The following is a 20071-nucleotide window of genomic DNA, read 5'->3' as shown; positions in this document are numbered from 1 at the left end:
ATATTATTTTATCACAAAAAATTGGAATAAAATGTATGGCATGGTGGGTTTGAGTGATTTAAGTTGATTATGTAGCGACCCGACAAACACTGTATCTTTAGAAAATATGTAGTAATTAGTGAAAGAAAATTAAATACAACACAATTTTTTAGTTATAATAATTTACTACAATATAATACATATGATAAGATATATGAGCTTGATCAAAAAACAAAAATAAAATATATGAGTAACTTAATACCACATAGAAAAAATTCCTATTAAAGTTAAAACTTAGTATCACATATAATGAACAATATTAAAACTCAATAGTGAATAATAATACAACTCCATAATATATAACCAAAAAAAAAAAAATTACAACTCCATAATAAAATAATAAATAACTTTAAACATATGCCTAAATTTATCATTAGGGAATTTTTTTTTTAATGGAAATGTATCCTTGATAATATTAGCTTGCAGAAATTTTAAAGACCATATAAATATTACACGTCGTAACTTTATTAACAAACTCAGTTGCAGCGTGTTGGATAAGGCGCAGTGAATGTATAGGAGAGAGAGTGGTTCGAATCCCCTTGTTGGCAAAAGTGCATTTTCTCAACAAATTTCATTTATTTTTCAGTTTAATATCGATAATATTGCAATATATTGGAAATTATCGCCTCCGATAATATCGAGGTGTGACCCCGTGAAGAAGTTATGCCCCTTGAACAAGGCATTAGGTCATTATCTCTTGAAGATATGTGACGTGTAGTCTTTATGTCATACTCAAGATGTCAATTGTATGTTCATTACTTTATGTCATTAACAATTTTAACTAGTAGATCGTTTTGTGGGCAACTTTTGTATGTGATTTATCAATTATCATCCTTACTTTTTGTGGGCATCCTTATTTAGTAGCACGCCTAACATTTTTAATTGGGTTATTTACTCAAATGGTCCTTAAATTTATACCTGAGTTGCATTTTGATCCCTCAATTAAATTTCTAGTCATAATCTCTATCAAAATTGTCGTCAGGAAAACCACCATGGTCAGCCGACTTGACGAGATCTTGAAATCGTCGGTCTGCAACGACTTCTCACTGGGGAAGGGATAGGAGGAGGGGGAAGAGAGGGTGGGATGCAAGAAGGACAAGATGGGGGCCTGGGCGATGGTTGTGGGAGAGACCAAATCACATATTATTTCAAGAATCTCATATAGGTTTTGGATTGGGGTGGATTAATTATTAGAAGGAGGTGTTGGAGTGAGATTGGAAGGACCACGTTAAGCCCCCTTTTCCATTTTGTTTTCAATATATATAGGCCCCTTTTTACATTTTTCTTCATTTCCACATAGCTCCAAAGGGATTGTACCAAAAATTTATACAATATGATGAAAATTGAATCACGGTTTCAATCTCCAAGGGTCACAAAATAATTATTGGTTTCAATGAACAATATCATGGTGTCCAAATGCACCAGTTCAAACAGAAAAAAATGTTGAAGAAGAAGAAGGTGGGAGAGGAATAGAGGTTTTTTTTAATATATATTTTGATTTTTAGTTTTTAATTTATTTAGTATTTTATTTAATTGGACTGTTTTATCCCTATTTAATGGCAACATTGACAGAATGTAACAGTAGGACCAATGTGCTGATTAATAAAGAATTGGTGGACCATTTGAACGAATAATTTAGTTTATGGACCAAAATGCAATTCATGTATAAGTTTGAGGACCATTTGAGTAAATAACCCCTTTTAATTTTATTTTTTATCATTACAAAGGGAGATTCAAACTTGTGCACTCTTTGCAACTTAGCTGATAACAATTTTTTTTATGAACTCACTTTTAAATTTTTTGTTTTGTTTTAATTTTTAGAACAATGCCCATCTGTATGTAATTTAATTTGGCATGACCTAATCTCCTCTCTTTGGGAGCACCCTGGACCAGCTAGTCAACAGAATCAAACAAAAAAGAAACCATGCGACGAATCTGGATCTTTCCATGATTTCAGCTGGTATTACAAGTTGAATGACATGCCAAACCCAGAATCTTGGAAACCATTTTTTCCAATCAGAAGTTTCCAATACGTTAGAAACTTACACAGATTTGGTAGCTAGACATGTGATACGAGATTCTTTTTCCTTTGTCTATATTTGGGGTAATTGCTCTGCACGTTCACCAGCCAAGTGGGAAGGGCTGCGCTCCGCATATAATTAACCCGGAAAGGGGGAAGGGCTATGCTTTTCCATCGTTAGTCAAGACAGTGACTTGATATTTATCAAATTTGGTGGGCTTCGAACGATCAATTAAGCAAGCTTCCTCTTGGTTTCTTTTAGTCAATGAAATATAGTTTTAAAAAAACACTGGAAAATTTAATTTCCAAGCAGTGTCTCTTCTAGTTCTCCCCTGTATATAAACCAAACCTTGTCTTTCGTCTTAGTAAGAACAACCCTAACCTTCAACAGTTAATTTCCAAAAGAAAAGAGAGTGCAGAGGAAGATGATGATGAGGATGGGAGAAATGGGGGCTCAACTGGGCTCAGTCATTGCCAGTGTCATGTTTGTTTGCACTATTTTTCGACAATACCTTCCCCTTCAACTTCGCTACTATGTTGATAAATACAGCCACAAATTAGTGAAACTTTTCTACCCGTACATCCAAATCACCTTTGATGAGAACACCAACGAGTTTCGCCGACGCAGCGAAGTCTATTCTGCCATCCAAAGCTACCTCAGCACCAAGTCTTCGACAATAGTGAGACGTCTAAAAGCTCATGATGTCAAAGACAGCAAATCTCTGGTCCTTTCCATGGACGACAATGAAGAAGTGACTGATGAATTTCAAGGCATTAAAGTCTGGTGGGTGTTGGTGAAAAGAGTGCCTCAACAGACTTCATTTTCTTTCTACCCTCAGTCTGATGAGAAGAAGCATTATAAGCTCACCTTCCACAGACACCATCGAGACATCGTCACTGGGGCTTATCTTGATCATGTGATCAAAGCGGGGAAGGCAATAACAGTTGGCAACAGACAACGAAAGCTTAACGTGAACAATCCTTCCCAGAATTGGTACACATACAGAGGGACAATGTGGAGCCATGTAGTCTTTGAGCACCCGGCAACATTTGAGACCTTGGCCTTGCACCCCAAAAAGAAGGAAGAGATTGTCAATGACCTCATCAAGTTCAGCAAGGGGAAAGAGTATTATGCGAAAATCGGCAAGGCTTGGAAGCGCGGCTATCTCCTTTATGGGCCACCAGGCACTGGAAAGTCTACCATGATTGCTGCCATGTCGAACCTCATGAACTACGACGTCTATGATCTCGAATTAACGACAGTGAAGGATAACACGGAGCTGAGGAAGCTACTTATTGACACGCCTAGTAAGTCCATTATCGTGATCGAGGACATTGATTGCTCGCTTGATCTTACCGGACAGCGGAAGAAGGAAAAGGAGAAGGATGAGGAGGATAAAGAAGAAAAGGATCCAGTTAAGAAAAAGATGGAAAAAGAAGATAGCCAACCAAGCAAGGTTACTCTTTCTGGACTGTTGAACTTTATTGATGGGATTTGGTCAGCTTGTGGAGGGGAAAGACTGATTGTGTTCACCACTAATTATGTGGACAAACTTGATCCTGCTCTCATAAGAAGAGGAAGAATGGACAAGCACATAGAATTGTCCTACTGCTGTTATGAAGCATTCAAAGTGCTTGCCAAGAACTATTTGGATTTAGAGTCGCATGAATTGTTCGAAACCATTGAGCGTTTGTTAGGGGAAACCAATATGACTCCCGCTGATGTTGCAGAGAATTTGATGCCCAACTCTGTCACGGAGGATGCAGACTCTTGCTTGAAGAACTTGATTGAAGCTATTGAGACTGCAAAGGAGGAGGCAAGAAAGAAGGCTGAGGAAGAAGAAGCAAGTAAGAAGGCAGAGGAAGAAGCAAAACTCAAGGCAGAGAAAGAAGAGAAGGAGAAAGAGCAGTCTGTTAAAGATGAAGTGAAATGTAACGGAACATCAGCCAAATAAGGAGATGTAAAATGAATGGAACATAGAAAACAGACTCTGCCATCGAAGGAAGAGACTGTGAAAGTATCTGCATAGTTTTAACCTTTCTTACATATTGTAATAAGAAGACAGAGTCTGCGCCCTGATCAATCTGTGTTTTTCTTAATGTGTAATAAGAATCTTTCAATGAAGTTTTAGGACATTTTGTCTAGCCACATATGCATTTTTAATTTCATGCTAAGCTAAGCTTTAAGTTGCAACAACTGTTTTTTCCTTCTTCTTTTAATTGCGTCTACTTGTTAATATTTCCTTCTGGATACTACTTGCCTCCTTACATATAAGGAGATATTTTTCAATCATGCGAATCACAGTTTGACACATATGCAAAAATAATTTATCCAAAAACAAAAAAACAAACTTATGCACACATGTCACACTGCTATTGGCAAGAATGTAGGAGTTCTTACTTACTTGGTAAGAAGGGACGTACATTCCTTTCCTTTTTATTCGCCAAACATTTTGGTTCATGATTGACTTTCGGATCAAAGATGCATTTTCTTTTCCTTCCCTTGACTATAATTTTTTTTTTTTTGGGGTGAAAAAGGGGGGTAAAGACCCCAAAAAGGACGAAAAGCAAAAAGCAAAAAAGAACAAAAACAACTAATCAGAACTAATCATGCGGGATTTAGTGACTCCTATTGAGTCATCCATCAGCAGGGGCTCAAGCCAAATCGGGATATCCTCAAGAACCCAGCAACCCAGATCAATGTCGTGACTCCAAGCAGCCAGTCTGTCAGCTACATCATTCTTCTCTCTGTAGATGTGGTGAAGTTTACTTCTTGGAAATTGGCTCAGAAGCCTCTTGCAGCTGCTAATCAAACCAGCCAAAGGGTGGCAATGGTTCAGCTCATTACTCAGAATGAGATTTACAGCATTGACAGAGTCCATTTCAGCAATAATATCCAAGACTCCTCTTTTAACCGCTAGATTTAGGCCAAAAAATAAACCCCACAGCTCAGCTTCAAGAATTTGGCCTTTCCCCAAATTGACAGTGAAACCACCAACCCAGTTGCCCATGTGATCTCTGATGACTCCTCCAGCTCCAATGGACCCAGTACTAGTCAAGAGCGATCCATCCACATTTAGCTTTAACACACCATTCTCCGGGGGGGTCCATGCCAAACTAACTTGGATTTTACCACCTCCCAGTTGATTATTAGTAGAAGCCCTGATCCAATCCTTAGTAGCAGCCAGAATCAAATCTCTAGGATTGAAAGGCAACTCCTCCTTATTTTTGAAAATAAAATCATTCCTCCATTTCCAAGATGCCAGCAGATGACACCAAACAAAGTTTTCCAAGGCAACTCCTCCTTGACTATAATTCAAACTGAAAGGAAACTGCGTAGAAAAGAATGTGTATGATGCTGAATTGAAGGATTGTGACATCATTGTTGATATGATGTTACTGATGTCACGGAACAAATAATTTCCATTTGGGTTACTTACTAACCCATCGAGCAAGAAAACGGGTCCACGTATGCACACAGCCTTTGCCGACTTCTGGCATTGAGACAAAATCTACCAGTCAATTTTGGACCAGAAACGTTTGATGGTATTCACTGTTCACACAGAATAATCAATACCGACTCACACCAAGGCCTTTTCCAAGAAAAATATATTAAAATAATCTTCACCCAAGTATACAAATTGTCGCATACATAGATACATACATCATCTCAGAAAAACAAGAAGATACAGAGGCCAAGAAAGAAGAGGCAAAGTTGCAAACATGGTTCCAGCAGACATGTTTGCTCATCTTGGATCCACGATTGGAGGCTTGATGTTTGTATGGGCAATCTTTCAACAATACTTTCCTTATGAACTTCGGCGGCACATCGAAAAATACTCGCAGAGATTGGTGGGTTATGTGTATCCTTATATCCAAATCACATTCAATGAGTTTACAGGGGAGCGTCTCATGCGCAGCGAGGCTTATTCTGCCATCGAGAACTATCTGAGCTCCAAATCTTCCACCCAAGCGAAGCGGCTCAAGGCTGATATCAAGAACAACCAATCCCTTGTTCTGAGCATGGATGACCATGAGGAGGTCTCTGATGAGTTCAAGGGAGTCAAAGTCTGGTGGGCTTCAGGCAAAAACATTTCCAAGCAGCAGACTTTTTCATACACTCCCATCAATGATGAGAAAAGGTACTACAAGCTCAATTTCCATAAAGGGCAGAGGGAGCTCATAATTGGGCCTTACCTAACCCATGTCTTGAAAGAGGGCAAAGCCATTAGGGTGAGAAATAGGCAGAGGAAGCTTTATACCAACAATGGCTCACATTGGAGCCATGTGGTGTTTGAGCACCCAGCAACATTTAAGACACTTGCCATGGAGCCAGAGAAGAAGCAGGACATCATTGATGATTTAATGGCATTCAGCAAAGCAGAAGAGTTTTATGCAAGTATTGGGAGGGCATGGAAGAGAGGGTACCTTCTTTATGGCCCACCAGGTACTGGGAAGTCCACCATGATTGCTGCCATGGCCAATCTTTTGGGCTATGATCTTTATGATCTTGAATTGACTGCAGTCAAAGACAACACTGAGCTGAGGAGGCTGTTGATTGAAACATCAAGCAAGTCCATTATTGTAATTGAAGACATTGATTGTTCACTTGATCTGACAGGCCAAAGGAGGAAGAGAAAAGAGAAAGTGGAAGAGGATGAAGAGAAAGATCCAAGGGAAAAGCTGGCAAAAGAGGAAAGGGAAACAAAACCCAGCCAGGTGACTCTTTCTGGGCTTCTGAATTTCATTGATGGGCTCTGGTCAGCTTGCCGTGGAGAGAGACTGATAGTCTTCACCACCAATTATGTGGAGAAACTTGATGCTGCTCTCATCAGGAAAGGAAGGATGGACAAGCACATAGAATTGTCATACTGCAACTTTGAATCATTCAAGGTGCTGGCTAGGAACTACCTCAAGCTTGAAGCACACCATTTGTTTCCCAAAATTCGTGGGTTGCTGGAGCAAACCAATATGACTCCAGCTGATGTTGCAGAGCATTTGATGCCCAAGTCCCTTACTGGGGTTGCTGAAAACTGCCTACACAATCTGATCCAAGCTCTTGAACAGGAAATAGAGAATGGGAAGCTGAAAGCTGAGGAAGAAGGGAAAGAGAAGAAATCAGCAGCAGAAGAAAAAGATCAAGACACAGAAGCATCATCTGATAGAAAATGAGAGGAAGAAAATTGGATTTTGGATTTGGGAAAAATAAGGGTTTTGTCTCGTGTAAAGAGAAGCTGTATGCATCATTCTAACTCCACATGAGTTTTCATAAAACAACCAATTTCACCTATTTCCTAAGGTGGAAATTGGGTCTTGCATTTTCATTTTTGTATCCATGTCCCATATAGATTCCCCGCCAAGTATGGCTACATATTTATCAGAAGTAACAATAATACAAGGCAGGCAGACAAAACTAACTGGACTTGGCATTTCAGCAAACACCTGACGCTCAGTTATTAGAGAAAAAGTGCAAAACTTGCATCATTTGGGCAGACAAAAAGTTGATTTCAGAACGCAAATCCAAAGAAGCAGAACAAGCCTAGACACAAAGCTCCGGGAAAACAAGTGGGAATAGGCATGGAAAAAGTGGAACAGAGTAAAAATTTGGGGCTAAAAATCGCCCCAACTGAAAGCATAAACTTGAAGCCAATTTGTTATACTATGAATCGATGGAATTTAAAAACTCACATGAAATTGCAAGAATTCTATAGTGAGGGGCTTATATTATGAAATTGAGCGGCGTTGATTTCCACATTCCAAGTGATCTTCTTTCACTTTGTACTTGGTCATGGAGACAAAATTTAGGGCTTGTACTGCACTGCCCAGAATGCTTTATTGGGCCTTATGTCCAGAATGTATTAGGTGGCCTGTTGTCTTTTTCTTGGGCCTGTATAAATTAAAATGGGCCCAAATTCCTTGTTGGCTGGCTTACATATTACTTAAAACAAAATAACAAAAAATGTTTCTTCTGAGAAATGGTTCAATTTGGTGTTTGATCCAATTTTATTATAATCTTGTTCGGTATATGTATCATCCTAATTAATAATAAAATTAGGGCTGGAATCGGTTCGGTCCGAACCATGCAGCCCATACCGATGACCGACAGACGGACCGGCAGTATACCCATAATTTATATATCTCAATTTGGAATTTATAGAATGCCTTCATATGTTAGGTTTTTCTACAATATAAGAAATTACCTTTACATTTGCCTTGAGTTAATTAATCTACTTGTTAATTCAAACGCATGCTCAAGGTTAATTAATTGAGAGCATCCAGCTCACATCGCATATTAATAAGCTGGAAACTCACAAGGAATTTACAAGGTTCATGTTTTCCATATGGGAAAAATCTGACAAGCTACGTAGAAATTAGAAAGAGACACCAACTACTCCGAAATCACCCTCCTTGACAAAGTAATTCTATCATGACAGCTATAGCTAATTGGCCCAGCCGTGATGGTACAAGTTTTCAATAATGTTTTTCTCCTATCGTTGAGATTCTCTAAAAAATAAAAAACCTAGTGTATAGCAACCAACAAACGCAAAAACTAGTCCAAGCCAGACTAGAATGCATGACTCAGAATAACTTGCTGCGCCCGCGACAAAGACAAGACTCTCAACAGATCTTTCCATTTCTTTTGACTGGAGGCTATATGCTTGAAACAAAGTCATGGAATTTAATCATAAGGTGAAGGTCTCCAGGAAATTGTCCTCGTAATTTTCATAATTTTTCAATTGGACGAAATGAACTTGTAAGTTACTAGAGAGTTTCTGATGTGTAGTTAGGCAATGTTCAACATTTTGAACCCTTGATTTGAAGAAAGATTAATTCATCCGAATAGTTTAATTTGTCTCGTTTTCTGTGTCAATCTTTGGGAGACAAAGCCCTCGCAAACTAGAAGCAACTTCATGGCATTGTTTAGGTAATTTCCTGATATATTTGTGGAAAAACCTTATATTCTCTAAGCTCATAGAGAACCCTGGCCTGACTATAAATAGAGAGGCCCTGAGACAATGAAGAGAGCAACAAAGAAGAGATAAAAGAGGTTGAGGGGTTCATGTCGCAGGAGAGATGGCACGCAAGCTGTGCTCTCTAATTTCCAGCAAGCATGTTCCATCTTCCTGTGACATGAACCCCTCTATTTCTTTCTGCAACTCTACCTAATTTAATTCCTCATGGTGTGGAAAATCTAACACTCTCCAAATTGACAGAGAGAGAGAGAGAGAGAAGAAAAGTTGAGGGATTTATGTTCGCAGGAGAGATGGCACTGTCTGTGGTGCAACTAGCTACCAGCAGCTGGTGTCATCCCTCCTGTGACCATAAAACCCTATAACTTGTAAAACTTTGATCCTTCTCTGCATGTGATATATCTAAACAGGACGCCAAAGAGAGAAAATGGTATATATCTATTAATTGTCTTCTCTATCTTTAATAACTGCATCCGTGTCTAATTCATATCCATTCATCATCTTCTTACTAATATTTTCCTAATTTTCTTATTCTCTTTGTTAGACTTTTTCTTGCTAAACTCGGCCAAAGGCAGTGCAATTAATTTAATGAAGTTGCCTCTTCATCAAAGGGCGCTTCTCTGATCCCTTCATCAAAGGGCGCTTCTCTGATCCCTTCATCAAAGGGTGCTTCTCTGATCATCAGCTGGCGGCTGATTTTTAAAATCCAGGCTTGGATTTTGACAACCAGCAGACCAGTCTGAGCTCGTGTTATATAATTATACAATATATATATATATATCTTCCTGTGCAGACTTATAATCTAATAACCCAAGTGTGTATTTATAATTATATGGTTGTGTACTAGTGATAGAACAACTAACAAACGTAGGGGCAAGAGAATTAATTAAGGCATCATATAATTTTGTTTACACTGATGAGCATATATATACCTACCGCAACTTGTCCAAAATATATAATAATATAGAGTTTATGAAAAACTGATTTATATATTGTCTTGTCTTGATCACAGGTTACATCCAGCCCAAATCAATATCTGTGGTATGTGGCTATTAGTACTATTATCCTCAAGTGGCTACAGCTTTTGCCTCATTTTCTAGTGGTGCATATTCGATCGTCTCCTTATAGGTTGGGCTCCAACTTGAAGTTTATACTAAAACGTTACGAAAAGATTACTTCTAAAATCATGGCAAATTTAGTTCCATCATTCTCGTTGTCATGATTTTAGAGGTGACTTTGTAATGTTGAAAAACAAATTGTCCTAGTTTTCTTTAGGATTTTATGCCGCCAGTCAAAGTTTGGACGAAAGGTTAAGATTACATTTGTACCTTCATTTTTGGGCCATTGTATCTTTCAAAAATTTATTGGGCATGTGATGTTGAATATGAAGTTTCACTTGTGAAGGGAGAGGCTCCTCCAAAGGAGCAGGTACCTGGTCAGTGGTCGTCATGGACTCTCCTGTGGATCTCTCTGACTTCATGTGTTCGCACCTGCGAGACTGTGTCTACAGTCAGCTACCTACTAAAAGCTAATAATTACAAAGAATAATCAAACAAACCCACTAATTAATAATCAATACGACGTTAATTATTATTATTATATTATTAATCTAGTTATTTTTTAGCTTATAAATTTAAGTACGAGGAGGTATGGGAGGTAAGGTCCAAAAGTATATTGAAAGGGAAATGAAGAAAGGAAGTTTTGAGGGAGTCTTGTCGCAGGAGAGACGGCACTGCAGGCTGCAGCCTCCTTGCTTTGCTTGGTGTTAGTGGTGTGCTTTGTTAACCTAATGCTCTGCTTGCTAGTGCCGTCGCTATGCGACCAGATACCCTGCAACTTCTGCATGCAGCTTCTTGCAGATTGATTAAAGCTTTGGAAAAGGTACACACAACAAACTCCATTGCTACACCCTGAATTATACCAACAACCAATATAAACCTAGTAAATTAATTGGTGTCATTTTCAACATGATTTCATATTCTGCAAAATGTCATCAAATGAAGCTTGACCCTGTCCAAATATGATTGTTTTAGCAGATAATGCTACATTGTTAATTACAGGAGGTCTACTGAGATGATCTCCTTATCATCGATCTAACCACTAAAATCAGGACTAATTAAGTTCCATCAATCATTAGAGTTACGTCACGAGATATGAGATAAGAGGAGACCATAAATATATTACTGATCAATAAAAATAATAACAGTATGTTTGCAGATGGGTTCATCTCACTCACAGCTGTTTTGCGTTGACAAATTTCGTGAACAAATCATCAGATTCATATGTATATATATATATATATATATATCTGTCTGTGTGTGTGTGTTATATTCTGTGTGTCCCCTTATCCATGACCATGAGACTTGGTAATGGAATGGTAGTAGTAGTTCCCTTCCTCCAATACTGCCTACCTTATAATAATTTTGTAAAGAACGAGAAATTTGGAGTTTATGTTTGCCCCTTATGATTAGGGGTCGCATATATAGTTAATTAAAATATATATATATATATATATATATATATATATATAGTTTAAGAATTAAGTACTGGTACTATATATTAATTAAAAATATATATAGTACTATGGCTTTCATTTCATGCCTATAAAATATATGTATGTATGTCTATATAACACTCCCAAAATCCCTATTTCTCGTAAATGAAAGAAAGCAAAACATACAATTCTAAAATGAAGAGTGAGATCATATATATCATCAAATTCGTAGGGGCTTCTGTCGTAAGAGAGATGGCGCCAAATGCAATCATATTGGTTTGGTACTAATTATGGTAGAATTAAAGCTAAGCCAATTTGGGCACTGGGCTTCATCTCTCCTCGACTGAAGCCCCTCACTTTGATCACCGGCAACTCGGAAAAGAAAACAACCCCCAGCTTTATTCATTTCAATTCCAAGCTTGAGAAAGATCAAGGTGAAGTATACTATATATCTTTTTTGTTCTTTTTTTGGTTTCGAATTTTGGATTTTGTTTCTCAACTAAACCTCTTCTTGGATCATGGTATATGCCAAGGGAAAGGAAAAAAGAAATTAGGTACCTCAAGATCCAAGCTGAGGCCAAATGCACCTTTGTTTATCTTCTCCTTTAGCTTGATCAGGCCACCTCCGTCGTCCACTTCTGTTCTACATTCGTGCCGAAAAACGCATGGCCAGAAGACGAGGGTTTCATCTTACTTGTTGTGAAGTTGATGACTTGAAGGCTGAAGGGTCTTTCGACCTAAAAAAGAAGGCTGAAGGGTGAGCTGATTGAGGATCTTCCTGTTCACAAGATATTCTCCACAAAATTTAATGGTTTGTATTGTGGCTGTAGGAAATTAATTAATAACTAAAAATTATTAAAGACTGCACCTGCAGCCTGCAGCTGATCTTATTCAGGTATCGTTTGGGGATTAAGGCCAACCCCATTTTCTCTTTGTCTAATTAAGATTTGAATGCATATAATTAATGTTTGTAATTTATTTTGTTAAGGCATTTATGTTCGAGCATATTTTTGCTCATCACTTTAACCCAAGATGTACTCTCATCACCTTTCTCAATACTTGACATGTGTTCCTTAGCATAATTATAGTTAACTCTTTACTTTGTATTTATACAACTATAGTTATGTCAAAAGACACATGTCAAGCATTGAGAAAGATGGTGAGAGTACTTAAAGTGGTGAGAAAAAATGCCCCCTTTATTTTCTCTATGTGTATATAATTCCAAGTTGTTGGGCATCATTTCTCTTCTCACTGTAGCCCCCATCTGCTCCAATCTAATCCATCTGGCATCTAGGGTACAATGATTCATGATAGGCTTTTTGAGGTTTCTTTTTCTAGGTTCTAGAATTCTCTCTCTAGGTGGCTGCTTTCTCCAGCACCATCCCCATTGCCATTTGCTGTTTTTTTTCATGTCATTCGTACTCTAAAAGGCTTGTCCTTGATTGATCGAACATGGAGATGGAGGGTCCGATGGAGAAGATAAATATGGTTGCTGTTTATAATTGGGAGGTGATTTTACCACTTTCATTTTCTCCACTTACACTCATTTTTATTTTTTAATATTTTTTAATTAATATTGTACTTTTTTGTTCTCTCTTTCCTATTGTACCCCTATTCTACATTGAGGTTTAGATAACTGAAATTAAGAAAAGTTAATAAAAAATAAAATAAAAAACAAAAATAAATCTGGAAAATGGATAGAAATGTGAGTGTATATCAAATTCTTAGTTTTTTTTTTACAAAGTTTGTGAGTACTATTTATCTTTGTTGTAGTTAATAGATAATAAATTTTTTGGGCTAAAGAATGCTACTAACCAAACTGTCATTAGGAGCTATGCAAAAAGCAAGGTATGCATAATAGTCTCATATTTTTATTTTTCATAATATTTATTAAAGAGAATTGTAGGGTAAGGGTAAAATATGAAAAAGAAAGAAAAAAAAAAAGAACAAAAATGATTAAGAAGTATTAAAAAGCAAAAACGAGTGTAAGTGAAGAAAAGGGAGTGGAAAAATCATCACCCTTATAATTAAGTGCTCTATATAAGCAAAAGAGAGAATTAGAAAATTGTGTAAGTGTGGGCCCCTATTGCTTCAATTCAATGTGTTTGAATTGCCTAACCAATCATTATATATGAAAGCTTGTGAGATATTTGTCATATATAATGTAAGGCACATAGGGAGAATTAATGTCTGCAAACAAAAATAACAAGTAGCCTAGCAGTAGCAGACACATATGGAGAGGAGGAGCTAGCCTACCAAAAATACCTAAAACCACAAAAATCAAAGCTTGCCAATAAAGAAAAGAAATTAAAAGGGTCATTGGGGGGAGAGGGAGAGAGAGGCAATGGTGTTATATCGATGAAAATTTATCTAAAACATTTCAGAGGGTCATATTTTATCCCAAGTTAGGCTCCTAGTAGTAAAAGATCTATTAGTATAGTGATTTGAAATAATTACTTTCTCATGTAAGATTTTGAGTTTGAATTTTGGCATCCGCGTAATGTGTGTGAGTTATTATCGTCCTTCTCAATAAAAAAGGTCCTAAAAAAAATTTACGGCCAGTAGAAGAAACGCCATTAAATCATTAATTTGTATATAGCTATAATATTTTGAAGATGTCTGGCTCGACAAAACTTGTACGATGCCTCCTTCAACATAAATGCATGTGCTGCTTTGCATGTAATAAGGCTCTGTTCCAGAAAGATGTTGTCAATAACTGGTTGTCTCTCTTCTGTTTCAAATCCATCCATGATGAAATTCGAATGGCGTATAAATTAATAGCTACAATCCAAAGATTGCGTTTTGTATGCTTTATTTGTTTTGATGGGCAGGCACAGTTAAAGGGGTGCATTGAGTGATTCCTAATAATTGTTTTTGCAAGTGCTGATCCCACCACAATAATGGCTACAATCCAAGTAACCTCTGTATTCAAGCGTCGGTGCTACCAATCGTTGATACAAGTGTAAACTCGACAGTTTGTATCAATGGCTGTAAGTCATTCACATGTTGCAAATCGACCATATATCCATCCACGTGTACATCTAGGTAAGTTGTACTTAGCATAGCTAACAATAGTTTTAGATCAGAATTGTGATTTTATACAATGAACTTGTGATTAATATTTTGCTAGTTGCAGCCAAAAACCTAATGGGTGATGCCATGTCCCTTTCCAAACTTTTAACATGCACTAGTGTCCCTACAACCAAATTTGAAGAACAAAAGGAAATAAAGCTATACTATTTTGTCTTATTTTATTTCCCTTTCAGAGTCAACAATTTCTCAAAAGGCTGCCATTGAGTTTGAAAGCTGGAGAGCTGAGGTGGTTCAATGAATCCAATAATTTTATTTATCTCAAACTAGCATACATCTAGATATTTTCAATTTACTTTTTTATGTAAAACTCATTTGATGTTAATATATACCCTATAAATTCATTTATACATACAAGTATATACATCACTTGGAGGGATCAAACGACTTGAAGAATTATGCTTAATTATAAAAGCACTTTAAAAAGGGCTAAAAGTCACTTTTGATCCTTATAGTTTGGCACTTCAACCACTTTTGACCTTATAGTTTCAATTCCATCAATTTTGACCATGTAGTTTCATATTTGTAGCAATTCAAGGACAAGTTAGCATTCATGCTAATTTCTTTAACGATGCAAAGGGCAATTTCGTCAACTCAAAATCCTTAAGCATAAAAGTTCGTCTGAAACTCCCCTAATTTCATATTAGGGCTTGAAATTGGCCATTTGGGTTTAGGGTTTTTCAAAAATTGAGATTAGTGGTTGAATTTCGAGCCCTAATATGAAATGGAGAGAATTTCAAACAAGCTTTTACGCTCAAAGGTTTTGAGTTGACAAAATTGCCCCTTGCATCGTTAAAGAAATTGACAAGAATACTAACATATCCTTGAATTGCTACAAATACGAAACTACAATGGCAAAATTGACAAAATTAAAACTACAGGGTCAAAAGTGGTTGAAATGCCAAACTACAGTTACCAAAAATGACTTTTGGCCTTAAAAGAGAGAGATTTTTCCCTCTCTCTCCACTCCGAGAATATGTGCCATGCCACGGAAAGCCATGGCCTGTCTGGCTCTAGGGGCCTCCATAGTCGCAGGGTCATGGGCCTCGTGGCATAGGCCGAACAAAATTGGATTATATCCAGATGCAAGTGAATCGATATCATGGCAATCGAGGAAGAAAGAAACAAACCTAAAAACATAACAAGAGAAGACCAAAACAAGTATGAAATATTAATGTGGCAGAATCAGACAAGGTGGATCCAAAAGTTGCACAGAATCAGACAAGTTTTCTTGGGATTTCCTATTTCAAATATACATCTTTCCAGTAGCTCTTACACCCCCATCATCGGTTTCAAAACACATTTCACTGCAGCAGACGAAATGGCTGGGCATGACAAATACAGTATCCAAAAATTTCGAAGAACAAAAGTAAATGTGGAAAAGTGCTAACCTACAAATCATCTAAGTGGCAGTCATCATAGAAGGAAGAATCTAGCCAAGTAATTGACACAACTCCACCAAATTCATCACATCCTTGCCTCTCCATAATTCAGAGGTATGTGCATTATTTCCTTCTCTTTCAACTATAAGAAATACTATTTCTCTGATCATGCTGTATTCTACCGTCAAGTGTAAACCAACTGAACTTGGCACAGGGAAGCAGTTCCACAAGCAGTTTTGAGTTCTTGTCATTTGCACTGTTTTGGTCGGAAATTCTCATTGGACAATAGAGAGCTGATCAAAACTTCTAGCCGTCTTGCTCCAGGGCTAGGCCTGAGGACTGTAGTGTTACCAACAACAGAGCATGGATCAGACCCATTGTCCCTTTTTCCTATGCACCAACCACCAGGAACAAGCATACCTGGACCCTTAAACAACAACTCAGAATCGATTTTGTCAAGCACTGGATCATCTTGGTGAAACTTTCTTGCAAAGGGAGCCTTGCTGTCAATCATCCTTTGCATGTCTCCAAGGTTAAGGTGGTGAGGGTGTTGCTTCGGAGGGTTGTCCCATGTTATGAAATGCAGATCACTATTCACAGTTGTGTTGCGGAACTCTTGAGCATTACAAATGACGGTGTGGAAGTATCCTTCAGGAGATGATAAAAAGTTTGCATAATACATGAGAACAGTTCGAGGTAGGTTGTCCCATCCCCATACGCAGTAATCAACAAAAGGCTTAGAAAGTGCCATCCACGCAGAACCTATGTGAGAAAGAAGACATTTGGTTAAAATAAAACTTATGGCAACAGGGCATGGTTCTGAATGTAAACCTACGAATATTTTCCAAGGGAGCAGTTGGAAAGGAGCAACAGGTGGAAAATTGACAGCAAAATTGGCAAATTTCATTACAACACCACATTTTCAAATGTTAACAAAGGCAAAGGTCTAAAAGGAACTATAATAGTGTGGACGGTGAACTTCTTGAAAAATCTGCAGAGTAAAAAAATTAGCTCCCTAGAGGACCTTTAGAATATAATGGTCCCAGAGAGCGGTGAGGATATAACTTTTTTTTTTCTTCCTAAAATCAGGGACCACTCCTCAAGATATTCATATGTTTTTTATATGTAGAATATACAAAAATCCCTATCGTTGTATAAAGATATTAAAGTAGTAAGTGAAACAACAAGCATAATATAGGTAAGAGACTCAAATTTTAAAGCAAGCAACATAGAATCAGATTATGTTGCTAAATGCTTTCATGCATCACTGCCAATAAATTGATCATGGTAAACGATCCCACATAGTGAGGAAAAAAGCATGCTAAGCTGTTCTTTTATGCCTAATAGAGAACTATGGTCCAAATGCACATACACCTATTATAATTTTCAACTAAGCAGAACAAGAGAGTATAAAACACAAACACACACACACACACACACACACAAGTTGTTTCGTTCCATTCCCCAGAAACAGAATTAGGTTTCTAGAGCTGGACAGCAGATCAACACAGAGTTGTTACAGAAAGTCTTTCCTAAAATGTAACTGTTCTGGGCTCATCAATATGATGTTCTATCCACTTCGGGATACATGAAATTGAAGAGACATCTTTTCATAACTCAGAAGATGTTATAGAAATCGGTTTTCCAATAAAACAACCAGAGAGGGTTTAGATATATAGCCTCATCCAGCAGATCAAAATTGTTTCAATGGCTTTTTTTAATAGCTCTGGGACATCCTTCTTTCCTTCAGAAGTTGCCTCTGCTTATGCATCTCATGTTTTCTGTGACATCCCAATTCATTTAACATCACAAAAAACAAAGGCAGGGTATAAATTGACAAACTTTCATTGTCTTACTGCATAGCACTTGAACACCCAGCAAGAAACACTTTTGAATGACAAAATAACTGTTTACTTCTATTCCAATTTTCAAATCTATAGACTACTAAACAAGTTCAAAAAACTGAAAATCCAAACAGAAAAGGACAATGATTTCCATTCCTAACTATACATGTATAAATTTTAAATATTTTTGTTATGTTTGGGTTTCTATGTGACATATAAGATTCTATCTTTGCTCAGATGTGCTCTAAGTTAGTACTCCTATTTCATTTCTTATCCAATCAAAATAGCAACTTCGGTTTTAATCATGTTTTATGGTCTAGGGGCGTGCTAAAAATTTGTACCTGTAAAGAGTTTGAAAGCTGTTGGCACACTCCTTCGCTGTGTAACCCAAAAAACATCAGCTTTTTTTGTCATATACAACCCCGGATCTACAATTATCGGTTTTGCTCTTTGGTACCTATAAACATGCAGCATTACAAATCGATGAGACAGCTTTACTTATTGATTAAAAAAAAAGGGGAAAAAAACAGAAACTGTATAAATATAGACAACAAAGAAAAGGGGAAGTTGTGCATACTCTTTCCACCCAATGTTGCTAGTATGATCGATGAAATTAAGATCGCGCGGTAAGTATGAGAACGTGTGCAGCAGATCTAATTAACCACAATAATCAAAACCCAGTAACCAATTAGTCAATTTTTTTAATTTTTTGATAATCAACCAATTAGTCAAATTAGAAACAAAATCAACCAAAGATAGACCAAAATCCCAAAACCAGACTCACCATCCTGAGTAACAAGTGGGTAATCAGAAGCACTGAGATTGATAAACCAATCCCAATCGCCGCCTTCCTTCAACAAAATAGCGGCAGCGTGAAGCGTGTTGGCCACCATAGTCGGACCCCTGTAAGTGACAAGATTGGCCTTGGTGATCATCTTCACATTGCCGAACTTTACAAAAACGGGGTGGGTAGAAACGTAATTCTGCAGATCCAGACGCTCCTCGGGCGGTGCCTCGAGGTCCAAGTGAACCACATAGCGGTTGTGAGGGTGGTAAAGGGCTTCAAGGGTCCGCTTGAGCATTTTGCCATCGCCGTTGGAGCCGGATATGAAGTAAGCGAAGCGCGGAGGAGGCGGGAAATAAGAAACGGGCAGTGGGTGGAGCTTGGATTCGATGAAAACGGAGCTGGAGATGGAAAAGGAGCGGTAGAAGGGAAGCAGAGGCGTGCCGTCAGGTGAAGTGAGCGTGGTGAGGAAGAGAAGGAAGAGAGAGACGATGGAGCCTATGGCCAAAGGGAATATCCATTTGAGCTCCATGGGCTGGTGGTGCCTCAGATGCGTGTAATAGCTCTTTAGCTTCTTCATGTTTCAGCTCCTGAAAACCCAAAATTCCAAATCTCTCTCTCTCTCTCTCTGACCCTCCAACTTCCAAAAAGCTTAATTGAGCTGTTTTTAGAGAGAGAGGAGGTTGAAGTTGAAGATGGAGCTTGTTAACATGTGTTTTGCTTGTTGGGAAGGAAAGTGAGGGAAAATGAAAATGAAAGAGAAAATGATGATTTATGGTGGGCAAGGAGGGGAGTTGATTAAATGAGTGATTAGTGACTAATGAATTGTTTTGTGTTGCTGTTACTGATTTAATCTGCGGTTTGAGATTTTGAGTAACTGAGTTGGGTTAGGGGCTAAGTGGGGGGTTATAAAGGTGAGTTTAGAGGGGCTTTGTTTAATGGCTTTGCACGTACAGAAGAAGGGTCCTTATTAAGCGACAAACGAAACCAAAGTCTACAAAACTTGCAACATACGTACGCCTAATTTTGCCAACTCGCCGTGACAATAGGGCTAAGTCGCCTAAGCCAATTATTACAAAGTAGAGGATTTTATCTATATATGCGTTTTCTTGTAAGACTTCAAAAGCTTTCAAATTCTACCGGATTTTAGGGAAGAAATCGAAGCTACCTTACAAGATTTAGACCTTGTTTGTTAACATTTTTAAGACTTGCTTTCTGTTTTATAAGAAAAATTATTTGAGTGATTTGTATTCAGGTTGACGGTATAAGAATAGTTGTCAAATGACGTGTTCTCGTTTTCGGACTTTAGTTTAAGCCGAAAAGAGAAAACAAACTTGAAACAAAATGGGATTCCATTTTTCGGTTTTTCTTGTTGGGATTAATTGTGGGGTTTTTTTTTATATAAGAAAATTTTCATTTCTTATTACTACATAATATGGATTCAATA

At 37.6% G+C, this 20071-nt stretch overlaps 2 protein-coding genes, 3 long non-coding RNA genes and 1 pseudogene across 6 annotated transcripts; 4 read left to right on the top strand and 2 right to left on the bottom strand.

Annotated features, from left to right (window-relative positions):
- Positions 1 to 2369: 2369 nt before the first annotated feature.
- LOC110752466 (AAA-ATPase ASD, mitochondrial) lies at positions 2370 to 4208 on the top strand. The gene has a single exon (XM_088250126.1). The coding sequence runs from the start codon at positions 2485 to 2487 to the stop codon at positions 4012 to 4014; it is 1530 nt and encodes a 509-aa protein (XP_088106252.1). The 5' UTR covers positions 2370 to 2484; the 3' UTR covers positions 4015 to 4208.
- A 1488-nt stretch (positions 4209 to 5696) lies between these two features.
- On the top strand, positions 5697 to 7383 carry LOC110752449 (AAA-ATPase ASD, mitochondrial pseudogene; annotated as a pseudogene).
- A 1733-nt stretch (positions 7384 to 9116) lies between these two features.
- Positions 9117 to 10375, top strand: LOC148296107 (uncharacterized). The gene is made up of 3 exons (XR_015834429.1): positions 9117 to 9460; positions 9575 to 9696; positions 10043 to 10375. It is a non-coding gene; the product is annotated as an uncharacterized LOC148296107 (long non-coding RNA).
- On the bottom strand, positions 9701 to 12473 carry LOC110752450 (uncharacterized). Of its 2 annotated transcripts, none has more exons than XR_015834428.1 (3): positions 12393 to 12473; positions 12083 to 12302; positions 9701 to 10528 (listed from the first exon to the last, which is right to left on the bottom strand). It is a non-coding gene; the product is annotated as an uncharacterized LOC110752450 (long non-coding RNA). The 2 variants fall into 2 exon arrangements; XR_002525995.2 differs by having other exon boundaries at positions 12083 to 12261; positions 12393 to 12469.
- Positions 12474 to 13238: 765 nt separating this feature from the next.
- Positions 13239 to 16364, top strand: LOC148296106 (uncharacterized). Its single transcript, XR_015834586.1, has 2 exons — positions 13239 to 14569; positions 14791 to 16364. It is a non-coding gene; the product is annotated as an uncharacterized LOC148296106 (long non-coding RNA).
- Positions 15822 to 19548, bottom strand: LOC110752447 (beta-glucuronosyltransferase GlcAT14B). The gene is made up of 4 exons (XM_021953102.2): positions 18625 to 19548; positions 18418 to 18493; positions 18182 to 18297; positions 15822 to 16758 (listed from the first exon to the last, which is right to left on the bottom strand). Exons 1-4 carry the CDS (start codon positions 19202 to 19204, stop codon positions 16244 to 16246), a joined length of 1287 nt encoding a protein of 428 aa, XP_021808794.1. The 5' UTR covers positions 19205 to 19548; the 3' UTR covers positions 15822 to 16243.
- Between the last annotated feature and the right edge of the window lie 523 nt (positions 19549 to 20071).

The sequence above is a fragment of the Prunus avium genome, chromosome 3, assembly GCF_965620075.1.
Source record: "Prunus avium chromosome 3, drPruAviu1.hap1.1, whole genome shotgun sequence".
Lineage (NCBI taxonomy): Eukaryota > Viridiplantae > Streptophyta > Magnoliopsida > Rosales > Rosaceae > Prunus > Prunus avium.
This window is presented reverse-complemented; position numbering and strand designations above follow the sequence as displayed.